This window comes from Parasteatoda tepidariorum, chromosome 1, assembly GCF_982258835.1.
Source record: "Parasteatoda tepidariorum strain Cologne lab strain chromosome 1, Ptep-v5.0, whole genome shotgun sequence".
NCBI classification, from domain to species: domain Eukaryota; kingdom Metazoa; phylum Arthropoda; class Arachnida; order Araneae; family Theridiidae; genus Parasteatoda; species Parasteatoda tepidariorum.
In genome coordinates this window covers 31,411,059-31,426,271 of record NC_141755.1, presented here as the reverse complement: position 1 = coordinate 31,426,271, position 15,213 = coordinate 31,411,059, and the positions used below count along the sequence as shown (strand labels likewise).

At 32.9% G+C, this 15,213-nt stretch overlaps 1 protein-coding gene across 1 annotated transcript; it reads left to right on the top strand.

Annotated features, from left to right (window-relative positions):
• The first annotated feature begins 5,156 nt into the window (after nucleotides 1-5,156).
• Nucleotides 5,157-14,778, top strand: LOC107445102 (heme-binding protein 2). Its single transcript, XM_021147295.4, has 5 exons — nucleotides 5,157-5,313; nucleotides 8,898-8,981; nucleotides 9,316-9,445; nucleotides 9,564-9,735; nucleotides 14,410-14,778. Exons 1-5 carry the CDS (start codon nucleotides 5,290-5,292, stop codon nucleotides 14,585-14,587), a joined length of 588 nt encoding a protein of 195 aa, XP_021002954.3. The 5' UTR covers nucleotides 5,157-5,289; the 3' UTR covers nucleotides 14,588-14,778.
• Nucleotides 14,779-15,213: the final 435 nt, after the last annotated feature.

Below are 15,213 nucleotides of genomic sequence, written 5' to 3'. Positions count from 1 at the left end.
CACCTTGCTGATAAAGATGTAAAACAGGTTCAGATGATAAAATTTGTTTCAGAGAAATGAAAGCTTGTTTCTGTGCAGGGCCAAAAATAAATTTGACTTTGTCTCGTAAAAGGTCGCTAAAAGGTCTTGCAATTAGTGCATAGTCTTTGATAAATTTTCTAAAGTATCCGGTTAGTCCTAAAAATGATTGAACATGTTGAGTTGTTTTGGGTTCTGGAAAGTTCATGACGGCGGTTGTTTTAGTTGTTGAAGGGCGAATGGTGTTTTGCTCAATAATATGTCCAAGAAAGGTTATCCTACGCTGTAGAAAATTGCACTTTTTGAAATTAAATTCTACACCATAACTAGAAGCTACTTCAAATACTTTTTTGAGTTTTACAATTCCTTCACTCTTATTTTTAGAAGGCACTATGATATCGTCCATATAAATTATAACAGTACCATCATTTAAAAGATCTTTAAAAATAATTTGAATGTATTTTTGGAATACTGAGGGAGAGTTACACAAGCCAAAAGGAACTTTGTTAAATTCGTATTGTCCAGTTGGTGTTACGAAGCTAGTAAATTTGCGACTGTCAGGTTCAATTGAAACATGGAAATAACCGTTCCTAAGGTCAAGGTTGGAAAATAACACTCCTTCTTGAAGTTTATCGAAAATGTCATCAATGAGTGGTAATGGGAATCTCTGTTTAATTGTTTTGGAATTAAGAGCGCGATAATCTACGCATATTCTTGTTGACTGATCTTTTTTCTTAACAAGAACCAAAGGTGAGGCGTAATCGGACGAACTTTCAGAAATAATTCCATCGGTAAGCCATTGGTCCATTTGGTTTTCAACGATAATTTTTTCTGTTTGGCCTAGCCTTCTTGGTCGTAACGCGATAGGTTTATCGTCAGAAAGAATTATTTTCATTTGTAAGTTGGTATCTTTAATTTTGTTTGGCTTATAAGATTTAATAAGTTGTTCAATTTCAGTACGCGTATCGGATTCTAAATGAGATAAATCAATATCGGTGTAAACTATATTTATATTAGATAAACAATAGTCTGTAGTTTCAATAAACGCATTTTTAATCTCTTTATTTTCCGGATTAGAAGAATTAAAATCGTTTGTTTCTGTTTCGGCTGACGAAAAAATATCAGTTTCGGTTTGTTTGTTTACATCGGAAAGAGCACGGTGAACATTGGATGTGACGCAGCGATCACGTGTTTCGGTAGTATCCGCTTTCCTATTAGATGCAGACGTCATTGAATCAAACTCATTTATTTGTTTTTCAAATAAATTTTGAGTAGAAGTACTTTTACATTCGCATAACAAATTTTCGGTTTCAGTTTGAAAAGGGAGTGGTTCATTATTATTCTCTATCTCAAAGAAAGACTGACCTTCGTCTAACTGACGCGACTGTATTGCACCAGTGTCGGATCTATTTTTAGAAACTGGGGAAGAAAAATTATCGTTTTCTGTATTGGAAATGAAAGAACTTTGATTTTCTTTTTTAGACATTGAGTTTAATTCGAAAGTATTTTGTTGTTCGTTGTTAGGCAAAGGAAATTTAGTTTTAGAATAAGGAGAAATCATGTTTTCTTTTGAAATTCGATCATATTCTTTTTTTGCTTCATTTAAATCATCCAAAATATTTGGGGGAATTATTAAATCACAATAAAGATTTTTACAAACAGCTGCCGTTACTGTTATGGGATTTTCACGAAAGCTTGGAAGCGCTAATTTTATTTTTGAAAGTTCAGCTTGTACTTCATTTCCGAAAGCACAAGTTAATTGAACAGTTCCGACACTTTTAGTTTTGGAGGGAATTAAGTGTTCTCGTACGCAAATAATATTGGCTCCCGAATCAACTAACGATTGAACAACTAGTTTATCATTAACGAAAATTTTTTCATATTGTAATTCATGCTTAGACTCATTAAATATTTTAGCTTCGACTTTGCAAACAGGGTCTCGATTTGAGTTAAATCTACGATTTGAATTAGTTTCGTTTCTGTGAAAGCTTTCGCGCGGATTATTTCGTGATGGGTTTTCTGTATAATTTCTCTCATATGAATTACGATTAGAGCTTTGAAATGGGTTATTTTTTTGCTTGCAGTCGAACGGTTGTTGACGGTAGTGTTTTATTTCGGCAAAAGATTTCCGTTTCGAAACAAAGTATACATCGCATTCTTTCGCTAGTTCAGTTGGTTTAAACCAAGTTTCGTTTTGGCGTATCGCAATATGTTGTTGCGTTTCACGATCGAGGGTAGAAAACAATTTATCGGCTATCATTAATTTGCACAAACTTTTATAATCATTAACGTTGCGAAGGTTACAATAGTATTCAAAAGAGCTTGTCAATCTTGAAGAAAATTGTACGTGTGATTCATTAGGTAATCGTTGAGCTCTTCGGAAATTAATTAAGCATTCCTGGGGTGTTGGCTGAAATTCTCGTAATATAATATTTTTAACTTTTTCGTAATCTTGGAGTTCGTTTTCTGAAATGTAAAGTAAAATACTATTTGCTTTTTCACCGAGAATATTTATTAATATTTCTGATTTGAATTCTGGCGGAACATTTTTGGTGGTAAACGCGCGTTCTAAAGAATGAAAGAATAAGTTAAAATTTTCGGGTTTAGTAGGAATCGGCATACTAAGAGTTTTAACTGATTTAATTAGACTTTCTAGATCTGAAGATGATGTTGTAATTATCGCGTTTGTGTTTTCGGAATTATTTTGATTTGAGCCGGAGTTAATTGATGCTAATTCGATTTCTTTTTCGATTTGGGCTAACTTGATTTTTTCTTTTTCGCATTGTTCTACTTCTTTTCTCGATTGTTCTGCCTCTTTTCTTTCTTCGACGATTAAATAAATCATATCTTTAACAAATTCTGGTTCATTTTTGAACGTATCAGTTTTTTCTATAAGTTCTTTTAAACAAATAATAGTAGCATTTTCTGGAATATCTATTCCTAATTCCTTGACGGTATTAATTAAATCTTCTTTTTTAGTATTTCGATACATATTTGATAATAAAAAGGATTGATCCTACCTTGTTTGAAGATATCGGTGTTTGTTGATATAAGTATTCACTACTGTTTCACTACGATGCTACGACTTTTATCGTTGTTGACGTTGAACGCCGTGACTTATGTAGAAGAGAAGTATCGATTTCTTAATTCGTTGAATGTTGATGTAGAGATTTCTTAATTGTGGACGGGATATTGGTCACACAGGTGTTTGAATTGGCCTTGTTGTAGAACGTAGTTGTGGAAGATATTTCTTTAGACACTTAGGCGGGGAAATTGGCCTCTTGAGCTGTTGATTTTTCACTGTGTGGAAGATATTTAGATCTGGAAATATATCATAGGCGGTGGAATTGGCCTTTTGAAGTTGGACATTTTTCAGGCAATAGTTCGTTGTTTTCAAAGCGGGAAATTGGCTTTTCAGTGTAGGCGGGAGAATTGGCCTTTTGTAGTTGAATATTTCTCAGCAATAGTCCGATGTTTTCAAAGCGGGAAATTGGCTTTTCAGTTCAGGCGGGAAAATTGGCCTTTTGTAAGTGAATGTTTTTCAGCAATAGTTCGTTGTTTTCAAAGCGGGAAATTGGCTTTTCAGTTCAGGCGGGAAAATTGGCCTGCGTAGATAAAATTGTTCGAAGATATTTTGAATTATGCGGCGGGGTTATTGGCCGACTTATGAAGTAGAGTTATTGCGCCATTTTGTTTGGGCGGCTATCGCTTTCAATTTTAAGCATCAGGTTCCGATGACCGGGTAGAGCCCCCATGTTACGGACGGGGAGTGTCGATGAAGCTTCAAAGCAGTCTAGGGTTGCATTTTAAAGCTTTTATTATGACAAAAAACACTTAAATGGCAGTACAAAATAATTAGAGCTGGAACATCTTAATGAGCTCGCTCCCCGTAGCCGTTCAGTGAGAGAATGTAAGGGAGTCTGCTTACTTACAGGTGGCGCTAGGGTGGCGATGCAACATATATATATATATATATATATATATATATATATATATATATATATATATATATATATATATATATATATATATATATATATATATATATATATATATAATAAGAGGGCTACATCCCTGTTATCATTGTTGCATTCAGCTTTAATAATGCAGTCATAAGCCATAATACGTTCTAAATAGGTTTATTTAAAGGTAGGCTGGTGGTTATAACAGTTCACATCCACAAGGGAGGGGGGGTCAAGACTTCTGACAATTCCGGAAGAACAGCTTATCAGGATCACAACATGATGAAAAGGACACGCAAAAACTAGTGTTCTTGCGTTATATACGAACACAGATTGAGGTAAAAAGGCACAGTCTTGTAACCTTACGCATCACCGAAAATCATTTAATGCTTCCTAATATGGAAGTGAAAGAGGGAACGATTCTAAAAATAACTCCTCCTTTGAAATATAAATCTAATTATAATTCAATGGTATGTTTTCAGCCTTGAATTCCCAAAATGGAACATCTCTAAGCTTACTCTTTAACAAAGGCATTTTATGAAACCGAAAGAGTTTTAATTCTTTTATTAATAGAAAAGTATTTATAATTTTTGTATTACATATATATATATATATATATATATGTATATACATATATATATATATATATATATATATATATATATATATATATATATATATAGAGAGAGAGAGAGAGAGAGAGAGAGAGAGAGTTTTTTTTTACTTCAGAATGTTTAGCGTAAGTAATCCGTAAAGCAGAGGAAAAATCATGTTACTTATTATTTTAATTTCTATAGGTTTTCAGAAAATGTAATTAAGAAAAATTCAAAAGGAAAGTTACGAGTAACATTCCCCTTTTACGAATAATTTGCCTTTTAAAAATTCAATATGCACTTTTCTTCCACATCTATGTATTCTATTTACAACAATTTACTAAATTCTCTTGCTTTCGTAGAATTCTCAAATTATTGTTATACAACTTCGGTTATACAACCTAAGCCCGTTAACAGATTAGAACATATTAGTAAATAAGAAAATATTTCACTGGAAGAAAATCGAATATTATCTGCATTTCTTACACCAATATAGTTGTAATGGTCATATTTTTCTAGAATAAATGGATTATACAACAAAACTCAGTTAGCCACGTGTGTAACCTTTCCCGAAATCCGGCCATAGTAAAAAACATGCCTTGTCATATCAGATTATAATGAATAAATAGACACCACTTCAAACGAAATCAAACATTTTAGTTCGATCTTTAAGATTCGAAAATTTCATTCTCATTTATTATTTTTTTTAGTTTAAAATGTGGAAGATTTCAATAGTCCTGGTAAGCATATTTTTTTCACCTTATTTATTTATTTATTCGTATATTTCGTGATGCGAAACAAAATTATTAAGTTTTAAAGTTTCAGCTTTATTTGTTTAATTACTAGTAATGATATTGTTTTTTAGTAAGATAAATATTTCACGAGTCGAGTCGAGTTTAACTATGAAAAAAACTTGTAGAGTGAATAAGAAGATTTTTTCATCTACTTATTTTCAATTCTGTTAACAAATTTCTTTTCCGAACTAAATTGCTTTATTTCATTTAAAATCTAGATTCTTAAAATCTTCCCCTCTGAGCCCTTTTTAAGGAAATTTTGAGATTTCGTGCCGCTTTTCGAGGGGGGGGGGATTCATGTATACAAATCTAGATAATTTAAATTTTTAAGAGTCAACTAAAATACTCTTTGTAAGTTCTTACAAAGAGCATGCTAAGTGTAGTTCGCCGCTCTTTGTAAGTTCTTACAAAGAGTATGCTAAGTGTAGTTCGCCGCTCTTTGTAAGTTCTTACAAAGAGTATGCTAAGTGTAGTTCGCCTAGCCCTGAGTTCGCCGCTCTTTGTAAGTTCTTACAAAGAGTATGCTAAGTGTAGTTCGCCGCTCTTTGTAAGTTCTTACAAAGAGTATGCTAAGTGTAGTTCGCCGCTCTTTGTAAGTTCTTACAAAGAGTATGCTAAGTGTAGTTCGCCGCTTTTTGTAAATTCTTACAAATAGTATGCTAAGTGTAGTTCGCTGCTCTTTGTAAGTTCTTACAAAGAGTATGCTAAATGTAGTTCGCTGCTATGAGAGTTCGAGAATCGTGGTGGCTCAGAAAATAGAGTGTTTGCCTCCCAAGGAGGGGACACAGGTTCGAATTTCAGTGATGGCTGGTCTATATGAATTCTGCATCCGGCTTGCACGAACGACAGTGCGGAAGTAAAATATATCTAGTGATAGACGGATCATTGATTAGAGTCCCCTTGCAGTTGAGCTGACCGTGTGATGTTTTCGTAGTTTATTCTCTATGTAACGCAAATGCGGCTTAGTTCCATCAAAAAAAAAATCCTCGACGAAAGGTAGTTTCTTCCAATGCTTGATCCAGGAGTTTCTTAGTGTTCTAGGTTGTATTCAAAATTGCAAGGCTACGGAGTTGAACATTGATAGTAGTAAACTCAGAATTGGGTCTGCTGTTCAACGCTGGTTGTAAAAATAAAAAAAGATTTTTAAAAAAATCCAACATGTCTGTGAAAAAGGATTATATTGACGATATCTTACAAACTATTATCGCAATATATTAATAAATGAACATCTATTTATTTTCAAATATCCTGGTTGCTGAAGAATGTCAATTTTTTAAATTTGGACATAAGCATTTTTAATGCAATTTTAAATTAATTTTAACAGATATAAGTTAAAGATAGAAAAGTTTGTTCGGTGAGGATAAGAGGAATTCGAAATTAAATCTTATTTCAGGGAAAATGGAATAAAACCTTATCGCGCTAGACGCTATACAATGAAGCACTGTCAATTCAGTTATACTTTTTTTTAGATAAAATATTGTAAGTTATTGTGAATGTGCGCCAATTTCTGTAGCATGTTATTTTATTACGATAAGATTTCTGCTATTTATTGTTTAAATAGCAAACAACTATTTTATTTAAATTGGTTCTGGTTGCTGGTTCCAGACTTTTGAATTTATCTATCTGGAATTTGTCATTCAGATAAGTTATAGATTCAATTAATTTAGAAATACATATTGTTCTTTTACAAAACTAATAAACACGGCTTCGCGTTTTGCGTGAAAAGGTTATATATTAGCAATTACCAATTGTTTGCAAATAAAATTTTTTTTGCAAATTATCTTTGCAATTTCAAATTAACTATCGAAACTAATGTTTAATTCCTTTCTTCTTGATTGTTACAAGATGCATTGACACAGTTTAAATACTCGGAATGAAATACGGAGAATATTTCTATATTTTTTTATTTTTAATATTTTTTGGTTAAAATACAAGCAAAAAAAATTTTTGCCGTTGCTTTTTTATTGCGTGAATTTTTTTTAGAAAAACCTTGAAGCACCCGCCGTGGCATTGATTCCACAAGGTGCTGATAGGTAGTCTGAGGTATCTGGTACCAAGAGCTCACCAACTGGTCCTGCAATTCCCTCACATTGGGAGGGGGTAGCGTGGCAGCACGAATTTGGTTTTCCAAGTAGGACCACAAATGCTCTATTGGATTAAGGTCAGGTGAATTTGGGGGCCAAGACATGACTTGAAAGTCACTGGAATGTTCCTCGAACCAATCCTTGACGATTCGACCCTTATGACATGGTGCATTATCCTGTTGGTAAACACCATCCCCCGCAGGAAAAACTGTTGCCATGAATGGGTGAACCTGGTCTGCAACTATGTTCAAGTAGCTTACAAGTCAGGGATTGTTCTATGAGGATTATGGGTCCTAATGTGCCCCATGAAAACATTCTTCCTGGGCGAGAAACCATGAAAACCTCGGCGAGCCCATTGTTATAGCTGGAGGGTGGTCATAATGTAATGGCTTTTCGGTGTAAGTTTCTAAAGTTCCATAAGAAACCGAAATTGAAATACATGTTCTTAGAAGTGATATATTTACCTAGAAAATCGTATTTTAAATACTCCAATTATACATTTGAATTTTTGAAATTTTATATTGTCCCGAGAGAAGAAAATTTTTTTGTCAAAAATAAATTTTACTGTCAAAATTTCCAGAAATGAAAACGTATATTTTTCACATCACTGTCCGCTCTCTGTAATTAATTGTGAATTAATATGTATATTGAAATTGTAATGTTTACCAACACAAATGGAATTTTTCGAATCAGACACGACCAGAATTTTTTTAAATTTTGATTTTTAACCTTTTTTTTACGGTATAAACATTTTTTCACAAGACCAATGCAATATGTTGTCAAAGAAATCCAATAGTTTCGAATTCTACAAAAAAAATTCCAATTCAATATCTTTTTTAAGAAAAAATTAAAAAGATATTTTGTTTACTGTGTTATAAGGCTAGAAAGAACAAAGTCATAAAATTATTAACCATTTAATATACTGTTACTAATAAAAATAAAGTAATGAAAATAACTATGGAACTAACTTAAGTGTAAAACTACTGAAGCGAGTAAATAATCTAACTAAATGATAAATAAATAATTCAAGGTGAAATATATAAATGACAATTTCTTGCCAACTTCTCTCACTTTTAAACGGCCGATATTTCTTGAATGTTTTTATAGTAGTAACAAATGTAACTCGATACGATATGAGGTTTGATATTGTGGGGTACAGACTACCGACAATGTCAATTGTCATCTACCTGTAGGTACCTCCAGTTGAAATTGCTACGTTTTTATATACTGTGAACGGGAATTGAATGATTGTATTTAGTTGTGGATACTGTGGATAATTAAATATTATTACCCTCCTTCTGTTAACTATTTTTGTCAGTAACATCCTGATAACTGCTCATTGAGAATTTTTTTTAATGAAAAGTAATAGTTTGGTTTGGGTACGAAAACTGGCATTCACTTGATATACTGTTTAGTAATAAGTATTCATACTGTGTCTTTTTTCAGCTATCTTTGGTGGTTTTTCTTGTTGAAGGATGTAGTTATAAGACTCGTGAATGTCCTAATTATTCCATAACGACCAAACACCCTGTAAGTAATAAATCTTAATTTTATAGAGTATCATAAAATTCATTGTAGTAATTTTGATTTAAAACACGAATTTATCATTAAAAATTGCAAATTTTCTCTAAAACTGTTAGCTGCTCTTATTTATTATTTTTCTTACCTTGGTAACAGATTTTATTGCTCGAATAGCATACATTCAAACCTTGAGTGAATTTTCGGACACCCTTCAACGTCACTTTTATAATACTAACCGTTTTTGTTTTTTTTTTTCCTAGTCAACCTAAGTTTCAGCTAAGTGAGATTTTGTTTTTGAAGTTTCTGATCTGGAAAATTAATATACATTTCTATTTCATATCAGGATTATGAAATTCGAAAATATTCAGCTATTACCTGGGTCTCCACAACAGCAGAGCACAGATATTTTAAAATAGCTGCATCAAGAGCTTTTTCAAAGTTGGCAGGCTATCTCAATGGAAAAAATAATCTAAGTATGTAAAATTTAAAAAAATTTTTAACCAATAACCAATAGTTATCGGAGTTTGGGTAAATCTGAAATTAAGTATCATTTTATGAAACTTACACAATTGTTATGTGTTTATGCTATAGATCTGAAAATGAATATGACTGCCCCTGTAAGAATGCGCCCAATTTACAAAGAACTGAGCACTGTCTACCAGATGGACTTCAAGATGCCCATCAAGCATGCTGCCGCTCCTCCAATGCCGAGTGAGGAAGGCATTACCTTTATATATGATGAACCAACAGTGTACGCGGTCAGGTAATTATACATATTTTATAACAGTTCTTAATTATTTGTGGATTGGACAGGTTTAACTTTTAAAGTTAAAGGGCAGAAAAGTCGAGAGTAATGGTTATACTGCGTGAGGTGCAAACGTCTTTAAGAATGTTCTTAGTAGCTCTTCGCCAAAAAAAAATAAATAATAATAATAAAATAAAATAAAAAGCCAGAGCTTGAAAGCCTTAAACTCGAATAAGGATTAAATTTTAAACTATGCCAACAATTTTTATGAAGAAAAAAACTCTTTTGATATTAAAACACATAAGTTGTTTAAATATTTTTAAAAAATTTACATAGCTACTTCACTTAGATGGCGAGATTTTTCCATCTAGAATCTTCAACACATCTTCTTTTTCGCCAACGAAAATAAACAACAATTACAGCACCTTGAACTCCAAAAAAAGCAATACTTCTTTAGAATTCTTCTCGGCATATTATGAATTCCCAGCAATATTAATGCTTCATACAGTCTAGCATTTCAATATTGTGCGTTATTAAGCAATCAATTTACCAACAAACACAAAGCACTATATTCTATTATACTATTCAGTATCACTTTTTAATATTTATATGAGCCGACCGGCCTGTGTAGGGGTTAGGGAACTGCCCTTGCATCAAAAAGGTTCTGGGTTCGAATCCCGGACATGACGTGGATGTTCTTTCCTCTCTGTACTATCTGTCCTTACTGTGGGGGGCAACGTTGGCCCACCTAATATGGTGCCACTGAAAGAGTGGCCAACAAATCTGCCCATCAGGTGCCTGTATGTCCTAGGTCGTTATCCAGGTGGGCATTGGAAAAAAAATAATATTTGTATGAATGTGAAAAAATTTTGTAATTAAAAAATGTGTTTAAAAATATTAGATGCATAGAAAATTTTTAATAACAACTAATCGTTATTAATGATAAAAACCCTTTATAAATTCATGAATTCGAAACTGTTCCGTAATCACCCACTATCTCACGCATAAGAAATAAAGCAGTTTGTTATTTTTACTGATAATTAATAATGTCATTATTTTAATTTGAGTATATATTGTTATACTAGGTTTTTATTATGAGTTGAGTCATAAGAATTAGATTTTTTTTACACATTTGCATTAGCTTGCAACTTCAAGTATTATTCCACTTTTTTTTTAAAGGTTTGAAAAGTATATGTTATATTTGTAAAAAATTTATCCTGGAAAAAAAAGGAGTGAATAATTACTCAGACTTAAAGAGTAAAATAACTTTTTTTAAAGAAAAATCCCTTTAGAAAGTGAAAGCTATGCATTATTATTATTTTGTGTCTATATTTTTAATTGTTTTTTGTATTACAAACCCACATGAATAGCTTCAACAATCATTCCGTCTTACTCGATTAATTTTGGATCATTAACGGAAAAAAAATTAAGGTAATAATGAAGTAGACGAAAAACGAGTTCGAAGATTAACTTCGTAAGATAATGAAGGATGTCATAAAAATCGTACGAAATTCATCATTAATAAACTAATTCTCCCCAAATATCAAAATTAGGTATAGATGAATCAAACTTTTACCAATATTATTATAGTCTAGAAAGTCTAAAACAGGGGTGAGCAACCTTTTTAATCAACGGACCAGTTAAAGTTTTAAAAGGGCCTCACATAAAGTAACGCTTATTAATAATTTACAAAACTTTATTTATAATAAACATTAGAATAAGAAATATAAAATTTAAAAAAAGTAAAGATTTCATATACAAATTTCTATGCAAAATGAAAACAAACAAGAAAGGAACAATAAAACGAATTTACTTGAAATTTTCAATGAGAAATTTGGCACTGTTTTTTTTCGATACAAGCTGATCAATATCAGTCGGAATTGATGAGGTAGCTACACGTATGCATCTATCTAATCGCGCATCACTCAGTCTTGATCGGTGGTCATTTTTGATTAATTTCATGGCTGAAAATAATTGTTCGCAAACATACGTACTTCCGAACAGAGACAACATTTGCTTTGTATTTTTCGTCAAAAGCGGAAATTTCTCAGGGCTCACGTACGATTTAAAAAAATTTTCGATGTTTACTGAGAAAATACATTTTTTAAATCGGTATTATTCTGCATGTCAATCACTTCAATTTGAAAGTCTTCGAGAACTGTATCCACATCGATATTAAATGGCGAGGAAAACATTTTCATGGAAACCGCTGTCTTTTCAGCTTTGAACATTTGGAATCGTAATTGAAATTCGTTGATTAAAATGTCTATATATTGTGCGTATTTTTGAGAAGTTGAAACGTTTTCTTTTTCTAAATGTGGAAAATGAGACATATTATTCTGCAAAAGATGCTGTTTCCACAATTTTAATTTGCATTCAAAGTCCTGAATTTTATCATACAAATTCTGAATAAACTGTCCTTTGCCTTGAAGTTCCACATTAAGATCATTGAGATGCTGAGTCGTGTCGATAAGAAACCCAAAATCGCACATCCATTCCTTATTACCAAAATGAGGAAGGGCATATCCCTTCATATCCACGAATCATAGTATTTCTCTTTTTAAGTTGTATACTCTTTTTAGCATTGCACTTCTACTAAGCCAACATACTTCGGTATTAAAAACCACATCGCCATATTCAGTTTCTAAATCTTTCAGGAATTCTTTAAATTCACTGTGATTTAATGCGCGCGACTTTATAAAATTGATTCATTTAATTATTGGTATTGTGACATTTGGCAAACTCAATCTTTTCGCACACAAATTTTCCTGGTGAATTATGCAATGGTTAACGAATATTTCCCTTCCTGTGACCTCCTTAATGTCTTGAAATAACCATCCCGATACTCCAACCTTCATGCTTGACATTGCTCGTGCTCCATCTGTCAATATACCAATAATCTTTTCTAATGAAATTGAAACATTTTCCAACAGAGACTTTAGTTCATCGTACATGTCTTCGCCGGTTGTAGTCCCTTGCATTGGAATCAGTGAACACAATTCTTCGTTAATATTAAATTTGGTGTCAATACGACGTAAAAATATAGCCAGTTGTGCTGTATCGCTAATGACGCAACTCTTATCAAGTGCCAAAGAGCAGTATTCGAATTTCGCAATGCATTCACGAAGCGTTGCTGCTATGTTCTCGGACAAGTCTTCAATTCTCCTTGCAATGGTGAATCTTGATGAACTAATGTTTAAAATAATATTTATTTTATCAGGAAATGCTATTTCTGCAACAGCAGTCAGACATTCTTTTATCATCTCTCCATCCGCAAAGGGTTTCATTTTTTTTTTGCCAATATTTGACTGACAACAAAACTAACCTTTACTGCCGTATTTGATAAAATAGCTTGATTGTTTGGTTTACTAAGTTTTTCTCCATTTGATTAAACTTATCTATCCGGAGTTGTCCTGTTAAGTTTTTATCTTGCTGTTCATGTTTTGTATCGTAATGCCTTTTGCCTTTCTATGTTACATTCTTTTAATGTCGACACAGCTTTATCTTTGACGAAAGTGAAAAAATAATCAAATTTCCACTTTTCTTGGAAATGCCTGTGCTCATCCGCAGCCTTCCGTTTTTTTTGTTTACTTTTCCGACATGCTATTATGAATTGCACTAATATTGCACTCATGTCTTTCAAGAAACATTAGAATTACTAACAACAACGTGTGTTTCTCGCCAGGAATTGGCTGGTAAAGTGTTTTTTATCTGATAGTGTTCACAGACAAGTGTTTCCTCTTCATCCCAGTCCCGCAGTGGACTGATCGTTAAGACACGGTTCCCAGCAGATCACCGAAGTCAAGCATCACTGACTGCGGTCAGTGTGCGGGTGGGTGACCACTTGGATCAGTCTGCGTAGGGACCAAGGGTGTGCTGTATTGGTCCTCGTTAAACTGGTCTACGGTAAAGTGCTCGACTTCGCGCGCAGGTCGTCTGGCTACCGAAGCGGGGGTGCCATCCCCTCTGCAGAGGATCAAAATTGCGATGGCATGTCTTCGGATCATCCTCAGGGATGTTTCCCAGACCGTCGCTAATAGCCCATTGTGCAGCTCTAGTGCGACGTAAATGAACTACAACATCCTCTTCATCCTCACTTTCTAACTGCGGCAAGTCAGTCTATAGGTGGCGCTGCAACACAGAGGTGGTTGCAAGTGCTGCCGCCACAGAAGCAAACACAAACAAGTACAGACGCGGCGCGTTCGTATTGCATGTTTGAACAAGTCGCCGACAAGTGAGTAACTCGTCACTCAAAAAATTTCGGTTTAGTATGTATTACCATTCTATTATAATTAATTTTATAACAATATGATGGGGGAAAGTCGATAAAATAAATTCAATTTTAGAAAAGCTTGGCAGGCCGCATAAACATGTTTAACGGGTCGCAAGCGGTCGGCGGGATGCGTGTTGCTCATCCCTGGTTTAAAATATATTTTTAAAAAAATAGAGTTTTAAACATTTCTTTTAAATTTCAAGCGTATTTAAACATTATATTACGGCCAGAAATACAAAAGCGATTAGAAATTAAATGATATATTCCATCCTGCATTCCTACGGTATTTTCTTAATTTAATTAATTTATTTTTTTAACCTAAACACAATTGAAATGAAGCTGTAAAAAAATTAGTGCTACAATATAGAAATAAACCAAAAATATAAATGATTTTAATAATTTTGTTTAATTTCCTACAGGAACTTTTCAGGTCCTGCATGGCATGAAGCAACTTGGATTGAAGAATCAGAAAAGTTGGCTGAATGTTTGAAAAACGATGCCACGATAGACAAAACGACGTACTATCAAGTGAAATACGACACACCTAAAACTATAATCAAACGTAATGAAATATGGATGAAGAAAATCACCACTTAAAAGAAGAGTAATTTTGTACGAAACTCCTTGGAAATTACCTGACTGAGATGCACTTGGGAGTTTATGAAAGACTTTTACTTGTATGTGAACTGCCTCAAATTTGTTAAATATTAATCATTCATGTAAATTGTGTATGTAGGCTTGTGATGTGAATTGTCATGTGAATTTTAAATAAATGTCGATTTTTGTAAGCTTTTGTTGGTGTTTAATTTACTAAATTAAGTTAAAATTTAGTCAAACAAATTTAACAAATTCAAAATAAAAAGTAATATTTTTATAAACCACGTTTTAGTAGTGGAGAATAATAATTAAGAAAAAAATTGAAAAACGTGGGGTGCATGAAATACATAACAGTAATGTTATATTAGTGTGTGTATGTGTGCTCTTGAGAATATGTGTACGTATATCAGTAATTGTAATTGTATCTGAATGTGGATGTAGAATATGCTTTTGTCTATGCATATGTATGTGGATGTATATGTGGCTGTGCATGTATATGAGTAAGAAAATGTGTATATGTACTGTTATGTATTTCATGCGCCCCACGTTTTTCGTTTTTCAATTTTTTTCTTAATTATTATTCTCCACTACTAAAGCGTGGTTTTTAAAAATATTACTTTTTATTT